General features: G+C 41.0%; 1 protein-coding gene across 1 annotated transcript in view; it reads left to right on the forward strand.

Annotated features, from left to right (window-relative positions):
* Window positions 1-21735, forward strand: part of KCTD3 (potassium channel tetramerization domain containing 3) — an 816466-nt gene that overhangs the window by 344614 nt on the left and 450117 nt on the right. The window contains exon 9 of the mRNA XM_044061321.1: window positions 888-1078. Coding sequence (XP_043917256.1) covers window positions 888-1078 — 191 coding nt within the window. The remainder of the gene's footprint in view (window positions 1-887; window positions 1079-21735) is intronic.

A 21735-nucleotide genomic window follows, 5' to 3' on the forward strand; every position in this document is an offset into this window, starting at 1 on the left:
AAGAGCCAACAGGAGGAACAAGCATGTTAAGGTAGCAACACAGCCGTGCTACTTAAACCCCATGGGTTGACATTGAAAACAAAAGTGACCCAGAAACCTGTAGTCAGGTCTGGTATCCCACCTGTAACCCAGAGGGTGATGCTACTAATGAGAAACAGAGTACAAAGGATTAGTCAAGGTAAAATCACCCCTATCAACTCTAGCAGACTCTTTCTGATGCCTTCCCTGTGGGAGGAATACAAATGCCTTGTGGAAGTATCAGGTAGTTTATTCAGTTAAGCAGGTAGATGGGCAAGTGTTCTTGTTCTAATGCATTACATTCAACTGGGCTTTCAGGAATATTCAAATAAGGAGCTAACGCTTTGGGATTGGCTCCTTGCTTTTTTCTGTATCCCAGATTTTCCTCTAATCCACTCTCCTGGACCCCCCACCATTGTCTGTAACTGCCTTTAAGTAACTGACCTGTTGAATGTAATATACCTGGAACAAGAACACTTGCCCATGCATCTGCGTACTTAACTGAATAAACTACTTGATAACTTCCACAAGGCATTTCTATTCCTCCCACAGGGAGGGCATCAGAAAGAGAGTCTCCTAGATCTTTTAGGAGTGATTTTATCTGGATTAATCCTTTGCAATCTTTCATGGTTTGACATTGGAGAGTTTACAATTTTGAATGTTGTGTGGCATAGCTGTATTTTGAGAATTTTTCATGAAAATGTCTGTGATGTTTATTGGATGCTTTACTCGTTTGAAGTAGAGCTGTTGTACATCTGTACTGTGATAGTGTTTTGATCATCTCTTTATAATATAATAAATCCTATCAGCATTAGCTTATGAGATGGTTTCCTTCAGTCAGCTTATGCTTCTACTGCTTTCTTTTGCAGGATAAAGGAGTCCTCTGGATGGCAGCAGGTGTTCTCTAGTCCATACCTAGACTGGACTATAGAACGAGTAGCTCTGAATGCCAAAGTAGTAGGAGGGCCCCATGGAGACAAGGACAAAATGGTGGCTGTTGCATCAGAGAACAGCATAATATTATGGAGCATTCAAGATGGTGGCAGTGGCAGTGAAATTGGTAAGTTTGCTCTGTGTGTACAAGTGCATCCGAGGAATTTTTCGAGATATGCAGTAGAAAAAGTATGATGTCAGGAAATGCAATAGCAGGCGTTCTGAAATGTCTAGAGCTTGTTTCATATTGCTAATAAAAGTGTAAATACTGTTACTTTATCCATTTTTAAAGAACTCATAGATACAAGCTTGTATTCCGCCTGCTGGTGTCCTTTCAGTTTCACCACTTGACATTTTCTTTGTTGAATGTTAGTGGTGAAGATGAGTGTAATAAGGACCTGTTTACTTACCTGGTTAGCAAAATAGTAGTAGTGCAAGAAACACATTTTACAAAATCCGTCTCTGTCAGCATGTTTATAGCATTATTACAGATCACCATGGTGGACTCCATTTTCCTTATGCAACTAAGAAATTAATCTTGATGCAAAATATTTTACAAGCTATAATGACGTTATATAATGCTTTCCTCCTCTATATCTTGTCCTAAAAAGAACATTCACTATTTCTTTATATCTTTAAACATAATATATAAATTATATATTATAATTTATTTGTAATGCATGGAGTGCCATATTTATGCTACAATTTTAGGGAAAAGTGACAAACTAGTTTAAGCACTCTTGTAGAGCGATACCTGATTTTAAGAATTGTTAAGCACCTCCCTAAATGCTTTTAAGACCAGGTCTAGTTCTATGCACCAAGACCTGACAGTACCAGCCAACAACGATAGCAACAGAATTTAAAACAGCTTTGTTTCTACCTTGCTGTCCTGTCAGTAATCTGTCCCTGACTTAGACTTAAGCTGTGTGACATTGCTCCCTAACTACTTTATGGCTTTGAAAGGTGTCATAACACTGCAACTTTCTTTTTTCTTTTTCCTTCTTTAACTAGAAGCGACTCCATGCATTACAAAGAATTATGATAAGTGTCTTGTGATCGTAACCCTCCATTGTGTGTTACTGACATGGATGCCAAGATTCACCTCTCAAGATTTGTTCTTGAGGTAAATTTCTTGGCATCCTTGTCTAGAGTACACAATAACATGGTTGCAGTAGGAAAACCGATCATAATCTAAATTTTAAACATTATTTTTGACTTCAGTATTAGTTTATATACATAACGGGTAAGGAGGCTACATCCTGTTTAAATTAGTTGCTCACCCTTTAATATTCCAGATCCAACTCTGTCCCAGTTTACCTCATCTTAATAAAATCCAGTTAATTTTCCATTCTCAGTTTAGTTTAAACCATCGTACAAGCAAACATGTCCTAAGACGACTGGGAAAAAAAACTGTACATCTTTGGTTTTTCATCTTTCACAAACTGTACTTTTAATATTAATTCACACCTTTTTGTGTGAGAGCAAATTCAAATTTCTTTTCTTCACTTAAGTTTCTGCTTTTAGCCGTAATTCACAACTTTTTGTGCGATTCCACCGACAATAGCAGACCTGTCATTAGTGGACTTCCCCAGGGATCTGTCCTGGGAGCCCCTACTATTAGTAGCATCTACTTCTCAGAGGTCCAGGCAAAGACAAAAGGCCTGTGGATGAGGCAACTGCAAGTTGGGTGCTGTCATTGACTCCTCAAATAATGTTAACATACTGCAAGTGGGTCTCGCAGCAACTAATGAATGGTGCCAAACTCATAGTGTCAAGCTAAATGCAAAAAATGTGTCATCATACCATTTGGCAAAAACACGGCCCCTAATGATTACCACATCAATGGCAACCCCCTAAGCACAAAACCTGTGGTGAGAGACCTGGGCACTCAGGTTGAGAACAACCTCACATTCGACAATTATGTAGCGGCAGTGGTCAGAAAAGTCTTTTACTTGGTTCAGCTCATAAGTAAAGGGATTGTATCCAGAAAAAAGGATGTTATTACCTTTCAATACTCCTCCCTCATTAGACCAGTAATTGAGTATAATGCCCCATTTGGTATGTACCTCTCCAAACATCTGCTCCAACTGGAAAGGATACTGAAATACCTCACAAAGAGAATCCATGGCCTCAACACCTGTCCTGTGCAGACAGGCTCAGATCACTATCACTCTATTCGGTATAGTACAAATTGCTCAGGGATGATCTGGCAATCTCAGACGTTGCCCTACTAGAGATGCTGTATGTCCACAAGTTTAACTCCTCATGCATTACTCGCTCAAAAGGCCGGAATCTAATATTTGACATCAACAAAACCTGCTGGAGAGACAGGTTTGTCTCCCAGAGGCTGCCCCTTCTCTGGAATAGACTTCCCGTACATGTCAAACAGCATCTCGCTGACTCTCCAAGCGCAGCCTTGCTGACTGGATGGAAAACCACAAATCTGTCCCAGGGATTTACCTATGTCCCTCTTTGACAGGTGCTGACTGAGGTTTCTTTTTGGGCTATAAACTCTTGGATAGGCTTCTAATGTCTCCAGGACCATTACCCTAGTAACCTCCTATGTCAGATTATTATTTCCTTCTTTCTTAATAATTTATATGTTATGCAAATCCTTGTAGCCAGCATTGTAGCCTGAAGGTCAACCTGTGCTGTACTTGCACCCCATCCCAGGGAAGACAGTTTAATACATCCTCTATTGTAAAGGTTCATATAGTAATCACAACGTCATTCTATATCTAAAGCAGTCTTTCCTTTCAGTTGACATTGAAGCTAGTATAGCAAGGTTGGTGTCAGCTGCCATCCACTTTGAATCTACATATCCTTTCATCACCAAAAAGTGTAATTTTCAGTGCTCCCCTGACAGATCAACTAAACATTTGTGCACCTTAAGATGAAAATTCAGTACCAGAACTCTAGCACTTCTCCAGATTTATTTTGTTTTCTTTTGCAGACAAAACTTCTCCAAAATTATTTGAACTTTAAAAGTACTGTCCCAGTATAATTTTTTTTCTGTGATTCTCCCCTCCCCTGTCGACTGTCAGAACTATTCCCCAAATTGACCATGGCCCATTCATTCCACTGCATCAGTGATTCTTTCTACCCAGTGCTGGGGTGAGAATTTCCTTGAGGGAGCTGTCATTCAGGCAACCGTGTGGGTGCTTTTTGCCTTCGCCTCCTTCCTGGCAGTACAGAATTTTTAGTAGCTAAACTCCACCCCTTGGCAGGGGGATGTGTGATCTGAATCGTGGTAGAACCCCTTAATGCTTTCCCCCTGCAAATGCTTTCATACAGCCACATTGAAACCTATAATTTGGCAGGGCACGGTGAACTTTACACCCAACCCCCCAGGGCATGCATTTTTGTCACTACCCATCCTGCTAAGAATCTGGGTAGTATGTGGCCAGCTCTGCCTCATCTCCCAGAAGAGGCCACCTCCCATCCTCCTTGCCAGCTGATTCAAGCTCTATAGTCACTTATCAAACAAGGGTCACTGGCACTGTTGTCAAGGCTTTAACTCTGTTTGTCATTGGATTTGGCCCTACTGTCCTAGTATATATTTAACCAATATTCCTTCCCAGAATGCTAACCGTAGTCATAAATTGCCGTAATCTATTGCTTTTCAGAACATGTTCAAAAGATTTTGTTAGATAATATAGCACTGCAAAGAGATCAGTAATCTATCTAGCTTAAATATAATCAGTTGTCGTCATAAATGTATAACTGTCACTGTTAATCATAAAGTCCTTTCACAGTGATTAAACCATATTGCTTCATAATTCTGCTAGATATAGAAAATCTTCTCGGCTAAATAACAGTACTAGCCATTTACATGTGCAAAAATGGGGGAAAAAGGAATTGTGGATGGATGGCTGTATGGATTTGTTAAACAGGTAGGTGTAGTGGACACAGTCCCTTTTCAGGGGTGGCCTGGGAGCAGTGTCTAGTTAAACAACTTCCTGAATGTCGCACAGTAGACAGATGAGGGTTGAAGGAATCAAACCCTGTACCACAGGAATTACAGCTCATAGCCATCAACGCTTCAAGTGCCATACTGTTACTACAGACAAATATATGAAACGGTGGTAATGAGAACTTCCTAAGTCTTAATGACAATAAATAGAAGTGAAAATGACTTTTTTTTTTTTTTTTTAATTTCAAAATGTGTTTATTCAAAAGTGTACTAATACAGAAATGTTGCCACGGTGGTGCAGCGGTAGCGTTGTTGCCTCACAGCAAGAGGTTCTCCCGTTCAATTCTCGGCTGGAGTGCGGGGAGTGCCTTCTGTGTTGAGTCCGCATGTCCTCCCCGCGGTTGGGTAAGCGTTCAAAAGACATGCGTAAATGGGTGTGCCTTTGTTGTAGGTTGGATGTCAAGCTGGCACCTCGGCGTTCGTGAAAATCTACTGCCAATCATTAGTGGACCGGAGTTCCGCTGTGGCGACCCATAACTGGGAAAAGCGAAAGACAAACAACAACTAAAACAGAAGTGTGTATAATACTGTAAACTACAGTGAGTATTTTACTTTGCTTAATAAACTAGAATAGTTCTTTATAAAGACTGCTTTGACCCCTTTGAAAGAATAACAAATTCTTGGCATTTTACCTGTCTTGTTTGCTTTTGTACTTAGTGTTCTCCTCCTAAAAATGCAAGTTGATAATTTATTTTCATAAAGGTTGCAGCAGTCCCATTAAAATAAAGACATAAAACTAATTCAGCACTTTTTCTTGATTACCCTTATGATTATTGTCCTTTTCCTAGCAGTACTATTTGTTTGCAGCCTATTTCCATAAGGTAAAGAAAGGGTCATACGGTCTAACCACGCATTTCAAGTGAGGCATTATTCTGCTTTATAGTCTTTTAATCTGTGATATGCAGCCCATATCTTTGTATTAACAATTTTCCAAAGAGTTGTATCTCCCGTGATAAAAGCTGACTTATTTAGACAAATAAAACAATAATAAAAAAGAGGCGTAATTGTCCTGTCCAAATCAAATAACATTATTTATTCTTTACAGTTATTTAATGCTATATACCAGACTAGTACATTTTAAAGCAGCTCAATCCCCATGTCGTGTATAGTTAACACCCTGTATGGATAGACTAGCAATCTGAAACAGCAACCCATAAAAAGTATTTTCTCATGATGAGTCTGACTTGGCAGAAAAAGAAATCACATTGTTTTTTTTAACCTTATTTCCAGTATTAAATACTGTCATCAAACTACTGCATTATAATCATAAGGCTGCTAAAACTCCGTCCCTACCCCGCAAAAATATAAAAGTAAGACACAATTCTGTCATTTAAAACAAATAAAACATCTTTATTCTTCTCCAGCCTCTAATGTGTTGTTGTTGCTTGTCTTTCGGCTTTTTCCCGGTAAGGGGTCATCACAGCGGAACTCCGGTCCGCTAATGATTGGCAGTAGATTTTTATGAAACGCCGAGGTGCCAGCTCGGCGCCCAACCTTCAACGAAGGCACGCCCATTTATGCACGCACGTCTTTCGAACGCTATGAAATATAAATGTACAGGAATCACTGTCATTCTTGGCTCCCTTCCAGTGGTAGTTTTTTTCTTTCTACTTGTAATGTGAATGTTATCTGGAAGCTCAGCAGTCAACAGCATTTAAATAGATTATATATTTGCACACTCATTTCGCATACAAGCTTTACAGTGTGTTGTATTTCTTCTCATAATCAGTGGAAATGTGCATAAACTCAAACTATATTAGGTATGATATGAATTTACACATTTTCCTGTGGAGTTTCCTTTTCACATTTAATAAAAATACAATTGAACATCGTAACTGCATTTGTTAAACATACATTTACAGTCAAATAAACATAGCGCACATTTCCATTCATACCTCAGATGCTTGTATGTATTTATTTGTTATTTTTTACATTTGTTTACCGGGATAGTCTGATTTGATACATGTCAGTTTTCAGCAGAGGTCCGGGGAGAAAAGCTCCAAATAGACAAACTTACATAAATTACACAAGAAGTTGGATAACATTAGAAAATATAAAACAAAGTGATCATGTACAATGGTTTAGTAGTGTTCCCTAGTAGTGACTTAAATACTCATGGACAGACACAATTAAAAGCAAGAGACGTCAGATTGGATATAGAGTTTGGTGACATAGTTGAATGTTATGATATTTACAGATTATGATTATAAATTATATTATAATCATTAAGTCTGTCAAGAGATTGCACAACTATAGTGTCCCACTTCTGTTTGACTGGTCATAGTCCTTAAATTAAACTTCTACCGCCAGTAAAATTGCAGAGTCTCTAGGATTAAAAACACCTATTAACTTTTATTTTCACATCTGATAGAACAGTAAGTGAAAGGTTGCCTCTCAGTTAAAAACATTGTACATTTTCAGTCTTATTGTACCTTAGATGTGCATTTTAAATGCTAAATGCTTCACTTGTAAGTTTCTCCTCGCAGTCTGTTACTCTGTCTGTATTCTGACAGGTAAAGCTTTTCAGTCTCTTGAACTATCAAACTCCAGATGACTTACCCAGTTTAATAAAAAACAGCCTCAGTTACTCACAGCAGGAAAAAGAAAAAAATAACAAAATTTATTATGTTAGCGCTTTCACCGCTTCATCAGACATACATTCTCTTAAAAGACCAAAAGCATGTAAAACCGTTCCAATTAATGACACCACAAATCAATTAAATTAAAAAGATATTGTCAAGCACATAAAATTTAAAACACTATCTAAAAAATATCAGTGGAGTGCTTCATCATACTTTAATACATCAAAGATCTCCCTTTCAAGAAGGGTTTTAGGGAGACTTTGACATTCAGTCCTGGAGGTCTGTCTGCCTGAAGTTTAATTATTCATTTTTGCTATCCCTAAATTTATTTTTAGAAGAGCTCAAAACCTGAAAGGGTTATTAGAATTTAAAAATTTGGGACTGACAAGGCAACAAGGTATGTCTAAATGTGAGGCCTGTGCCTTTTGTAAACATATGGATGTGGGTTAGACATACACACTGAAACGGAGAAAGTATACTTGTAATAGCAAGTACAACTGTAATTCCAACACAGTCGTGTATTGCCTAGTGCCAGTCTTGTCCTAGTTTTTGCACAGGCAAGACTGACTGTAAATTAAGAAAGCGTGTGTATGAACACGTATATAATATCAGAAAAGGGAGGTTGGAAAGTGCTTTAGCTAATCAGCCAGGCCACTCATTTTTACTCAGAGTGATAGATCAAATTGAGTATGATGAAAAGGAAGGTTCACATACCCTAAGACTTGAGCAGCACAAGTTAATTTGGCAGATTAGAATACATGCCTATAATCAACCACGATTAAATGATCTGTGTTCTATAGTCAGCATACTGAAATTCAAGAGTTTGACACATTGAATAGTTTATAATTTTATATTATTTGTGTATTTTGGTTAGCTGCAGTGGTGGTGCTGCGGTAGCATTGTCGCCTCACAGTAAGACGTCCTGTTCGATTCTCAGCTAAAGCGTCTTCTGTGTGGAGACATGCGTGAATGGGCGTACCTTTGTTGAAGGTTGTGCGTCAGGCCTGGCAAGTCTGTATGTAAAAATCTGCTGCCAATCATTAGCGGACCGGAGTTCCGTTGTGGCGACCCCTAACCGGGAAAAGCCGAAAGATACAACAACAACAACATTTGTGTATTTTGGTTGTGTATGCTTTAAAAATTGAGGATGCTGAATGTTTTTCAGAGGGCGGATGTTTTTTTAAATGTATTTTAAATGACTTTATAGGCATTCAAAATTTTTTCTCAGAAAAGTAATGTGGTCACTTTAAAAGTTTAAATTGCTTGGTCATGTGAAGTTTACCCTTGATCATGTGATTTTGTATTTTGTATTTAAGTGCATCTGATATGGTTCTTCCGTTTGTCTGAAGAAGATGAGTTATTACACTTGAAAGCGCTAAAATTCAAAAAAACAATTTGGTTCTGTTTTTTTGCCTCTTTTTTTTTTTTTTTTTTTTTTTTTGTTTTATAAATAGGACCTGCTGGAGAGAGAGGCATGTATCCCAGAGACTACCCTGTTTATGGAACAGGCTCCCCATCCATGTAAAGCAGAGTTCTTCCCTAATCCAATACAAGTGCAACTTAGACAATTGGATGGGAAACCAGAAATTCATCCTTAGTTTGGCACCTGTGTCTCTGATGCAAACAGGTAACCTGTAAATGGTTCATTAACCAGGCCTATGTTTACACTTATCAAGGGTATCAGAACATGTATTTGGGATGCATGGCTAGGCTTAAAATGGCCCTTGTGGTCGTTAGCCTAGTAAACACCTATGAACCTATGGTGGAGTTGAAAAGTAGTTTATGATTTATGAGCCATTGGTGGATCGCATGTAAATATGACTGGCGTTGGCACTGAATGTTGGTATTAGAGTGACCTGGTTGGTAAATGACCATGTCATCAGTGTAGAGAATAAGTGGGAGATGGGAGAGATCACAGGGAAGATTTTTATAAGTATGAAGAAGAGGAGGGGGCAAGAATGGATCTTCTGAATGGGAGGATTCTGTTTTAACTCTGAAGCATCTGTCATTGAGGAAGTTTTTAAACCAGGAAGTGGCATCTAGACTGATAATAATTTCATGTACTTTGTTCTGGAGAAGATAGTGGCGGTGAGGTTCAATGCGTTTCTCAGGATATAGGCACCTGGTAGGAGGCCATTGTCAGAGGTTAGCAGGATGTCATCAGTTATGGACCAAAAAGCTGTCTTAGTACTATTGTTTGGAGGAGAAAGAGAGTTTGGGTCTAAACTGTCTTTTCAAGAAGTTTGCTGTGAGTTACGGGATTGATAATAGAAGTGAGTGGCATCTTTTGGGTTGGTTTGCATCGGGAGGGATTTAATTAGAGCAGTTTTCCAAATACGTGGCGCGAAATTTTGTGAGAGACGTGCATTATATATGTGGGTGACAGGAAGACATCGATGCTCTCTGCAGTGGTATATGTTGTCAGATCCAGAAGGGGTGTGAAAAGGAATAGTTTAAAGAATAGAGACTTTGTTGGGACATATGTATTTGAAATGGAAGAGGGGGATGAATGATGGTAGTGTAGGCAATGCATGATATGTGGGAGATGTGGAGTTTATTGATGAGAGATTTCTTCAGAAGACTTCCTTAAAGAATTTGCCATGCTTTGTTGTTGTACTATGAATGGTTTTCTTACTGTGTTAGTATGCTAGCCTCTTTCTAAAAGGGTTTGGGGGAATGTAACAGGGTAATGTGTTTATTTGTATGGAGATTTTCTTTTTTGCCTTTTGCTAGACATCTTGGCTAGGTTATGCAAGACTATAAAGGAGGTGTGGGTGTCAGTTGTGGGGCTCTGTTTCAATTGTTGTCAGGCTTCATTCCATAGAGTTAAAAGATGTTTGAGTTCAGTGGATAGCCACCCAGTTTTCGTGGGTTTGTAAAGCCTGAGGATAAGTGGGAAGAATTTATCTTGTAGCTGGTGTAGAAAGTTGGTTAGGCTTACTACTGCTATATTAGGGTTATGTAAGGAGAGTACATGGTTCCAGATGTGGGCTGTGAGAAAGGTTCTGAGTTTGTCTAAAATGTGATCCTTTTTGTAATAAGACACAAAGCAAATCAAAATAGCTATAGACCCTCCCCTGTTTCTTATCAGATTGTCAGTCAATCTCAGTTGCATAGTTTTTCAGCACCTAATGAGCTTGTTAAAAAGCAGTGCCATCATTTACCATAATCCTATAAGATGGTGCCCATCAGTCTTAAGTTTTTCTCTAAATTGCATCTTCTGTTAAATCCATTTCCTCTTCCTCATATTCTATCTTGAATCTTGCCAACTTATTTAATTGGTGCGGTGGCAGCTTGCTGATCATCAAAATGTCAGTGATTTAAATTTCAGTCCCCTCCAAATATCTAATGCAACTGCCAGAAGCCCATTTAACAGCCATAGATCATGTCTCATCTCCTCCAATACCTTCATCGCTACCTTTACATCGTCAGATATTAGCTTTTTGCATCAGTCATACACTTTTAAGTAGGGCTTGCACCTCTCAATCTACATTACTAAACAACCATATTCCAGATTTAGAATCCGCAGTATTTTCGTTATCGTCCATCATCATGACATGTTCACGCACAGCACCACAGTCTTATAGTACACAAGCAGAGGGGTCCAGATCTCATCAGCTGTGTAGACCAGCTGTTATGGCATGGAATCAGTCCACAAAAGCAAACCTGTCCTTCCAAGCTGTTTTGCTTTCCCCTCGCAGGGCAATGTCCTGGCAGGCTTTCTAAGCAGATCAAGGGAAGACCCCCACAAATGGATGTTAAAACTGGAAGCCTTTCTAGTTATAATCCACAAATAGGGTGTTCCGCAGATATACCCATTTGATATACCTATTTGTCTCCATCCACAACAAACATCTTCCTCTCTTGTACACCAGGATTCCTGGTCTTCAAGCATGGATGACAGACTCCGTGCCTTTTTATTGAAAAGAGAGGTCCCTCTTTGCCTTCCCTCTGCTTCCACTTCTCCTGAAGAAGGTCTTGCTAAAACTCCAGAGAGACAAGCCAAAGATCTTACTGTTGACTCCCTTTTGGCCAAACAGCATTGGTTCCCCCTTTTCTACCACTTAGGAGTCATCACCACAAGTTATCTCACACAGTAGACTTTCTTACACAACGCAATGACTCACTTCTTCACCCCAGCCTGTCATCTCTCAACTTGACTCTGTGGATGATAGGATTTTTTTTCCTTTCAGACACCAATTTTCTGAGGGCATGCTACAGGTTCTCCAGGAGGCAGGGAAACCATCTACCTGGAAATCATGTATATCAAAATGGAAAAGATTTTCTATTTGCTGTCATGTTCATGAACAGGACCCTGTTCTGAGGGGTGTTCCTATTGTCCTATCTTATTTGTGTGAGCTTTTAAAAGTTGGCCTGGCATAATCTTCACTCAGGATACACCTCTCAGCCATTTCAGCCTGTTTATCTCTTGATCCAGCTCTTTTGTGTAGGCTAGAGGTAAAACAGATTCTGAAAGGGATACTGCACTTTAAAATACTCAGGAAAGGTATTCTGGCATCTTGGGACCTCAGCTTTGTTCTTGAACCAGCAGCCTCTGCCTCTCTCAAATTCTGTACTTGCAAAAAACATACTACTGGTAGCCTTTACCTCAGTAAGATACGTGTGTGAGCTTCAGGCCCTGATGGCATCGACTCCCTTCCTTATTTTCCATAAGGATAGTGTGTCTTTGAGGGGATAACTCATTTACCCTTAATCAGGCCATCAGTCTCCCTGCTTTCTTTCCTAATCCACAGATTGAGAGAGAGAATCCTGCAGTCAGTGGATGTGCATTGACAACTCGGATTTCACTTGAACAAGAAAGACAGTCAGTCCACAAGACTAACCAGAAGTTTGATTTGATGTCATTTTCATTTGTTCCTCAACCTGTGGACTTCAGATCTGACTCGGCCACTTTACAAGCTTAGGATTCGAAGCTCAAGCTCTTCCTCTTCATCCTGTAATGCCTCATTCCTGCAGATTATCTCTGATCTCGTTTGCCGCTTGTTCAAAAAGCATTGAGATTTCGCTGCTCTGAGAGATCCTGTTCGAAGTTTTTGCTAATTCATAAGTCTGCCTTGAGACATGTTTTCTTGTTTTTTTTTCTTTCTATTCTCTCATCTTAGATTTTATTCTTAAAAAAAAAAAAAGTTTTGATATAGTTAGACTGTCCCTCGTTTTTCTTTTCTGTCCGGTTCTTCTCTTGTTTTTTTTTTCTCTCTCTCCTAAATGTAGGTAGACTTTTTTTTGGTTTATCATGGCTGAGAAGTCTGATAAACCATTAGATTTAAAAAAAAAAAAAAAAAAAAGTACTTCCTGCAGGCACAAGATTCCCTTATCTGATGTCCACAGAGCATGCATTTACTGTCTAGGCCCAGGGCACCTGGACAGTTCTCGTGATATCTGCGAGTGGTTTAATCCATGGGTGCTGGTGGACCATAGGAATAAGCTCGTTTTAAAGGGCTTGCTTCCTTCTCTAGCTTCTTCTGTGCCTTCCACTTCAGGGGTTCACCCCCCCCCCGTAAAGAAACATAAAGAGGCCAGGGAACATAGGAAGCATTCCCTGGAGAGATCCTCCTCTCAGCTGCCAAGAAAGGCTCCAAAAACCTTGGATCCGACCTTCCTGGTTGCTTCACCTTCAGCTCCCCATGCTCCCCCTATCACTTTGGAGCCCGGTTTCTGGACGCAAAGGCCTCCCCTCAAGGAGACTTCTTCCAAAAGAGTATCCAGGCCACCATCAGCTTACTCTTCTGTCGGGTCTTCCCAGAGCTTGTCCGAGCATGAGTTGGATAGACTAAGACAATTTCTCAAGACACAGATTCAGATGGGGGGGATATGCTAGCTCCGTCCCCTTCTGGATCTGTGAGCAGACATTCTCGCTTCTGTCCTGTAGCTGGTCTCCAATCCAACCCTCTGCATCGGAGTTGTCAGTTCTGATGACCCTGAGAATCAAGACATCAAATCTGGTACTAGTTATTTGAGTCCAACCACCTCCCTGACACTCTGGGTTTCGACAGCATCGGGATTCAGTGCATCTCGGAGCCAGAGCTTAGACGACAAGTCCGGGGGGCTTACTTCGACTCCAGAGGTTTTGGAGCTGTTGCTTCCCCTCGGAGCTTTGGTGTTCGACAGCTTAGCACTGACTCCCCCTTCAGAGTGGAGGATTGCAGGGGCTCCTGAGAAGTCTGCTCCGACAGCTTTGGCTCCGGAGGGGCGACTCACGGGTCCTCATAGTCCATCTGCCTTCAGGGTGGTGGAGATGGTCCTCTTCCACTGTAGGGAATTCCCAGTTCTCCCACCATCAGATCCACTCTCCACCTCTATGGAATCAGTGACTGAGACCTTATTTCTACCACTGGGACAGCTGGTCCTAGAAAGCCTCCAAACTTTTCCATTTGTGGAACCCTACATTTCTTCCGTTTCCTCCCCAGAAAAAGAAGTGTAAAAGGAGACACTTGAATTACCCTCAGGAATCGGTCACTACTGACACTCACTTCGAGGAAGGGGAGGGGTACCCTAGATCTCCACCTGATGATGTCTTCTTTGCAGACATCCTAGAGATTCTCTATGAGAAAGGTGGATAGTCTTCCCAAAACCCTAACTCAGAGGAGATGGTGCTTTTGGAGGCTTTCGGCACCGGCCCATCTACATCTTGTGTCCCCCCCAGGACCCACTTGTTGATTTAGTATCTACCAGGGCATGGAAGGAACCGGACGCAGTAGAGCCCATATCCAAATGGGTGGATAAGATACACAGCAACCCCACAGAGAGATTGCAGTGGACCAGAGGGATCCCAGAAGATGCCAAGGTTGTTGCAGCAGCCACCAAAAAGGAACTGACACAGGAAAGCTCCCACTGTCTATCCCCCTAACAGAAAGTCTGGGGCTTTGTACAGATTGGAAGGAGGGTTTGCACTTTGGCCACATTTGCTTTGGGGGTGCTAAACTACTTATCCTGTTTTACCAGGCTACAGAGGGATTTAATCAAGGAACTGTCTAGCTAGGTTCCTGAGTTCATGTCTGATGAGGAGCACAAGACCTTTTCCTCCAGAATGGCCATGCAGTTGTGTGACTTTGTGGAATCTTTCAAGGCATCTTTTATCAATGCAGACTTTGATAATTCATCATTGTTTAGCCCCACAGTCAGAGAAATACTTTCCGGTAGCGAGAAAGATGGAAAGACCTTGTCTGCAATCGGAATCCATTTTTCTGCACCACAAAGATGCTTTTCCAGGAATCAGTACAGTGATAAACTCTGTTTCAGGAAATCTCAAGGTCCTTGTCAGGAATCTCAGGTAGACTTTTGCCCCAGGTGCAGGGGGGTGTTATAGTGGTAGACCCCTCCCTCGGGGCAGAGGGGCTCCCCAAAATCAAGGGTCTCGAGATTCCTCTTCGGACAGACCCTTTCAGCACTCCTGAAAGGTTGCCCAACTGCCCTTCACTGGAAGCAGTTGGGGGATGCTTTTCCTTGCACCCAGAAGCCTGAATAGCCATCACAAATGAATGATGGGTGCAAAGGATCGTATCTAGAGGATATTCCATTCCCTTTTTAAATCTCCTCAAACCAAAGACTTGCCTCACTGATGTACCACCCAGTCAGGAGGAGGCAGCAGTTGTAGAAATTACAAAGCTGCTCCAAAAAAGTCATCCAGGAGGTCCCTGTTGACCAAGTCAGACCCGGCATTTACTCAAGGTTCTCTTTAGCACCAAAGAAGACAGGGGACCTAAGGCCAATTTTGGGTCCAACATCTCTGAACAAATCAGTGAAGAACTCAAAATTCAGGATGGACAAGTTCCAATCCATCCTACCTCTTATGAAGATGGATGACTGGATGCGCTTGACAGACCTGAAGGATGCGTACTACTATGTCAAAATGGACAGGAGCTGCAGACAGTATCTTTGCTTCAGGGTGGGAGCCAGCCCATTACCAATTCCAAGTGCTCCCCATTTGGTCTCGCCACAGCTCCTAGGATGCTCACCAAATGCATGGCAGTAGTTACAGCTCCTCTCAGACTGCAGAGATTCCAAGTGGTTCCATATCTGGATGACTGGCTCCTAACCGCTTCAACCAGGCATCTACTCATCCAAGCCAGGGACTTCCTCTTGTAACTAGATCCCACTCTCAGCATAAAAGCCATTGCAAAACTCAGCTACTCCCTGTTCAACTGATGGTCTTTATTAGAGTACACTTGGACACAACCAAAACTGTGGCCTGCCTACCTCCAGACAGAGTTAGGACCCTGAAGCTACATATTTCGTAGATCCTAGCAATTCTGGTTCCTCCAGAAAAATTAGTGTTCAGGGCATTAAGCTCGATGGCTGCCACAAAAACTTTATTGTGAGAATCCTGCAGTGGATGTTATCAGTCCAATGGTCTTGGTTACACCATCACCCTCTGAACCAGCCGATCAAGCTGTCACATGTATGCAAAAATTCTTTCCTTTGGTGACTTCATTCCTCAGACGTCAACCAAGGACACCCCTTTGGTCTTCCCAGCTGACCACGGACGCCTACCAGATGGGGTGGGGGGGATTTTCTGGAACAAACTGTCCAAGGCACGGGAACTTCTCAGGAGACCAATTTGCATATCAATGTCCTAGAGATGAGAGCGGTCCTTCTAGCATTGCAAGCACTACACAGCTTTCTCGCTGTAGGGACTATTGTGATTTAGACAGACAATATGTCCGTAGTGTGGTACATCAACAAGCAAGGAAGAACCAGATCTTACCCTCTGTGTTGAGAAGCAGTGAGTGTGTGGCAATGGGAAATGTCTACCAACTGCTTTCTAACTGCAGCGCACATTCCGGGGGAGTACAGCATTCTAGCAGACAGGTTCAGCAGAGTTTTACTGATGCCTCATGATTGTTCTGTGAATCAGTCAGTGGCAAACATGATCTTACTCAAATGGGGTCAGCCTTGCTGTGATCTGTCTGTGTCCCCCCCTCAACAAAAAAACGCAGCAGGCTCTTTGCCTTGAGTCCTTCTCAGGGACAGTCACCAAGAGATGCTCTAGTCCATGCATGGCCCCCCAGTCTACTTTATGCATCGATCCTTTACCCCTGATTCCCAAATTTTATCAGCACACTGGTTGAAGAGCAAATAATCCTCATTGCTCCCTTTTGGCCTCACCAAGTCTGGTTCACTTCCTTTGGTCTCGCCTAATTTGCCCTCCCTGGACACTGGAGCCTCTTACAGATCTATTGTCCCATCCCTCAGGGCAGACTCACCCAGATCTTCATGGCCTAAAATTCAACACATGGTTTCTTCAATTCCAGTGATGGCTAGACATTCCAGGCTTTCATACCCAGTCCAAAATATTCTGATTTCCTCCCACAAAGTATCTGCCAGAAAAGTGTACAAGAGCAACTGAAAAAGATTCTCCATCTGGGCTGAACTGAAGCTGATAGATCCTTTTATGGCTCCTATCTCAGTAGTATTGGCTTTCCTCTTCCAAAATGTGGGCAGTTATTCCACGGTGAAATTTCATTTGGTAGCCATTTTATTATTTTCACATTGGAGAAAACTCTTGCTCTCTAGATTTGTCAAAACTATGCAAGGCCTTTCTCAGTGTTACCTTTTTGCTTCATCTCCTAATCAAAGATCCAACCCCTCTGTTACTTGTTCGTCTCTGTTACAAATAATAAGACTTGGGGTTTCATATAGATGCATAGCTCTCCGCCAGTCAGGGACAAATTTCAACAGAATCAGGGACCAATCAAGAAGAAATCAGGGACACTTTTAAAATATTAGTGCAGTTAACTTGAGACATTGACAGAATCGGAGCATATGAATTAATATACATTTTTCTGAAGTAAAAGAAGTCTATAACTCTTAATTATTGTCATTATTCATTAAGTGTAATTCACCATCTTACCTCCAAAGTCACTAGTTTTAGGAGGGATTTTGAGGGACAGAGCTAAAATTTGAGTCAAAATCAGGGATGTCCTTAAAAATCAGGGACAGTTGAGAGGTATGTATAGATGCTTTAATACATACAAACACATCAGGATGGATAGCATCATCTTTAAATATGAACGGACTAGTTAACAGACAAAGCTTACATACATACATGCATACATCTCAACAGCTAAGTACAAAATGGCAGTCAGACTTGCACATGCTCAGTATTTATATACTTGTGCAATGCCTTGGATAGCTTCTTAAAGGTATAAACACACATATTGATCTACATCCTCCCTCTTAAAAGATTGCAAAAATAGGCATGCATTACTATGTATATCAGGAACAAAAGACAATGTTCATGTCCAAGTTGCTTCACATCTTAGTTACCATATCTCATAACAAAGCAATTGGGACTAAATTTAGCAACAGGGACAGTCTGCAGTGCAAAACTCTTATCAGGAACCTATGGATTCGTCATAGGAACAACAGTGTCCTCTGGAACTTCCTCCGGAATTGGAACATCAGATAACTCGCTCTGTAATAGAGTTTTTCCTCATAAGCTATTTGCTGTGGTGTAGGCTCTGGTACTGGCAGTAAATGCCCCAATTCTGCCTAAAAGTTAATCCTTCTGACTCTATAATGTACAATCTCTGCTCTGGACTAATATTCTTAATGACACCAATCCGATCATAATCTTTGGACATTTGCATCCTTACCACTTCTCCCTGTCGTAGTGGATTGAGCAGTTTACTGGTCTTGTCATAATAGGACTACTGGGTTAGGTGCTTTTCAGCAGATGGGCTTTTACTGATCTGTTGTTCTTGACACATGGAACCAACAATTGACTACTGATTGGTAATGTGGTTCTGGTTTGCCTTGACAGAAGTCTCTGAGCAGGTGAACCAAGATGTTTACCACGAGGAACATTCCTGAGATTCAAGAGATTCCGGAAAACATCACTATTCTCTCTTTTTGACTTCTGAAGTAACTGTTTTGCACTTTGCACTGCACGTTCTGACAAACCATTTGACTACGGGTACTCTGGAGTAATTGTGATGAGTAAAGTCCCATTCATCTGCAAATCTTTACAACTGTTGAGTTGTAAACTGTGTGCCATTGTCAGAAATAACTTTGTGCGGACTCTCACGTACTGCAAAATGACGTTTATCTTAGTAGTGACTGTACTGGATGCTAGGTTAGGAAGCAAGTCAATCTCGAATCAATTGGAGTAAGAGTCTACTAACACCAAATAATGTTGACCATTCCACTGGAAGATATCTGTGGCTACTGTCGACCAAGGTAGATCTAGAGTCTGGTAAAACTAAAGTGTTTCTTTCTGTTGATGTGGCTTTGTACTATTACACACAAAACAAGACAATAGTGCTCTCTCAATGTGTTGCGACATAGAAGGCCCAAAATACCATCTCTCGCACCCTTCTTTTGGTAGGTTATGTTCCTGGGTGACCACGATGCAAGATAGCAATGTACTCTGGTTGCATGGACTTGGGAACAATTACTTTCGGACCTTTCATAATGATACCTTTGTGAACCAAAATCTCATCCCTGTATGGAAAATAAGGTTGCACTTCTTGAGGTAAACTAGATTGCTTTGACGGCCATTCTTGATTGAGGAAGTGGTTGAGCCTCTGTAAAACTGGATCTGTAGCTGTGTGATCTCTCAGCTCATCAAGACATGTGGAAGAAAAATTGTGCACTTCCATGACTTCAAAATCTTCAGTCGAATGAGAACCTTGATTTTCACTCTGTTCACTGGTATTTCTGGGTAATCTAGATAATGCATCATCAGCAAGACAAATGTTTGCCTTTCTTATAGACCAAATTAAAATTGTACTTTTGCAATCTCAGCTTCATACATTGCAGTCTGGCTGGAGCTGAATGTGTTGGGTTTCTCAGAATAGTGACTAATGGTTGCTGATCTCTTTTGATCTGGATAGGTCTACCATAAATGGAACTTGGAACATGCAAACACAATTGCCAAAAGCTCTTTCTTTATCTGGGCATACTGCATCTCAGCTTGGGTAAGAGTTCTCAGTGCGTAGGCAACAGGTTGATCCTCTTGTAGACTGACTGCTCCAAGACCAAATTTCGAAGCATCACGGGAAAGTGTAACTGGTTTGTGAACATCATAATATCGGAGTGTTGGTGGACTAGTGATTCTCTGTTTTAGGACTTCAAATGCTCTTTGGTGTTGCTCTAACCAAGACCAGGATATATCTTTACATGTCAGCTGTTTGAGTGGCACTGAAAGTTGGCTCAAGTCTGGAATGAAATTGCCTAGGTAGATGACCATGCCAAGAAAACGCTGCAGGGCTTGAACATTATCTGGAGCTGCATCTCGAGAATGGCTGTTTGCTTTGAAGCATCTGATTGTAGGCCTGTACTTGTAAATAAATTACCAACATAAGTAACTTCTTGTAGCCTGAATTTGCATTTGTGTGGATTGAGCTTAAGATTCACTTGACATGCCCTTTCTAGAACTTTTCTGAGGTTTCTGTCATGCTCTACTTTGTCACGACCTCCAACTAGTATGTTGTCTACTATGATAGCACAAGGATACCCAGAAAAACTTGCTCCATTGCACGGTGAAAGACTTCACTTGCAGAGTTTATCACAAATGCCATTCTTAAAAATCTGCACCTGCCAAACTGAGTACTAAAAGTAGTAATGAAAGAGGATTTTCTGTCAAGCTGAATTTGCCAAAATGAACTCTCTGCATCTAAGATAGAAAACATACTGGCATTTGGCATTAAGGCTGCGACTTCTTCGACTGTGCATTGGATGATGACGTCTTTTTAGTGCTTTGTTCAAATCTCATTGAGCAGTACATATTCTGATGTCTGAGCTTTTTTTTATGAGCTACTACCATGGAAGATGCCCATTCAGTTGGAATTTCCACTGGACAGATCACACCTTATCCCACCATTTTATCTAACTCTCCTTTGACTCTGTCCTCATGGCTATTGAACTTTACGTGCTAGCCTGATAACTGGACTGACCTCTGAGTTTAACTTCATGGAGTACCCAACTGGAAGTTTGCCTAGTTTGTCTTGGAAAAGATCAGCATAGGTAGAAAAAATGTGCTAGGCAAAATTAGAGTAGTGGTCTTTTAAGCTAACATGGTGGACTTCCTTGTTAAATAAAAGTAGTCCCATTTTCAAAGTGTCTCTGAACCCTAATAATGACTGGACATGCCTCTTGACCACATAAAATAAGTCGTAGCTTCTTCCAGTCTGCTGGAAGTAACATGAAGTCACTACTCAGCCTTCAGTTTGAATTTCTTCACCTCTATGAGCAACAAGCTTCGCACATCTTGCCAAATCAAGCCTTTCACCTTTACACACACTAGCAAATATTTCTGACGACATAACATTGCACTTGGAACCTGTATCAACTTTGAGCTCTGCAGGTTTGCCATTTATCCGAACAGTACAAAATACTTCATTCTTGACCTTTAAATCAACTGCATTGACTGTTTCATGAAGCACTGACACACTATCAACATAGAGTGGGAAGCAATTCTACTCCACAGCTTACTAATTGATCAACTCTTTTCTTAAGAAGTTCCCTTTTAAGAAAAAGAATGGTGAGCCTTTTGATGTGCAAAATCTTTTTAAGTGATTCCATGCATTAAATTTGTCGCATTGTTGACCAAAATCTAAACACTTTTCCCTTTTAGATTCATGATTACTACCACAATTACAATAGTTGGCAATGAAACTAGATTGGGGCCCATGCTTTGAGTTTGTTGACTCTTATGCTTCACTGAGACTGTTCAAACTCTGGAACTTGCTAGAAAGTTCTGGGGTTTATCAGTAGGTGCTGCAGGGGTTACAGCTGCCATGTGCTTGGGCCTGTTTCTTTTAACTATGTGCTGCATAGTGTCAACATGAGCGTTATCACTGCCTTCTGGAGCTGCTGTCATTTGTAAGCATATCTGTGTGCTTTTCTGTGAGCTCGTATAGCTGACAAATTTCAGTGGCCTTATTCACAGTTAAATCACTGTCACGAAGCAAAATCTTCCTCACAGCATCGTCTTTTATCAGCTCATCCCTTAAATCACCATATCTGCACATTTTAGCTTTATTTCTCAGGTCAATTATATATGCTGCAAATGTTCACCAGGCTTTTGATCCCTTATGTAAAATAAGTGCCTTTCCATTGTAACATTTGTCTGGGGGTTAAACCTTTCTCTAAATTTACATTTTAAGCACTCTTGGTCCTCCCTTGTCTTAGCTAAGTACAACAATATGACGATGTTCCTCCTCTCCAGCATAAATAGCAGGTGCATACACAAATGAGTGTTACCTT

Source organism: Protopterus annectens, chromosome 1.part0 (assembly GCF_019279795.1).
Source record: "Protopterus annectens isolate FY-2018-M chromosome 1.part0, PAN1.0, whole genome shotgun sequence".
In the NCBI taxonomy this organism is placed as follows: domain Eukaryota; kingdom Metazoa; phylum Chordata; order Ceratodontiformes; family Protopteridae; genus Protopterus; species Protopterus annectens.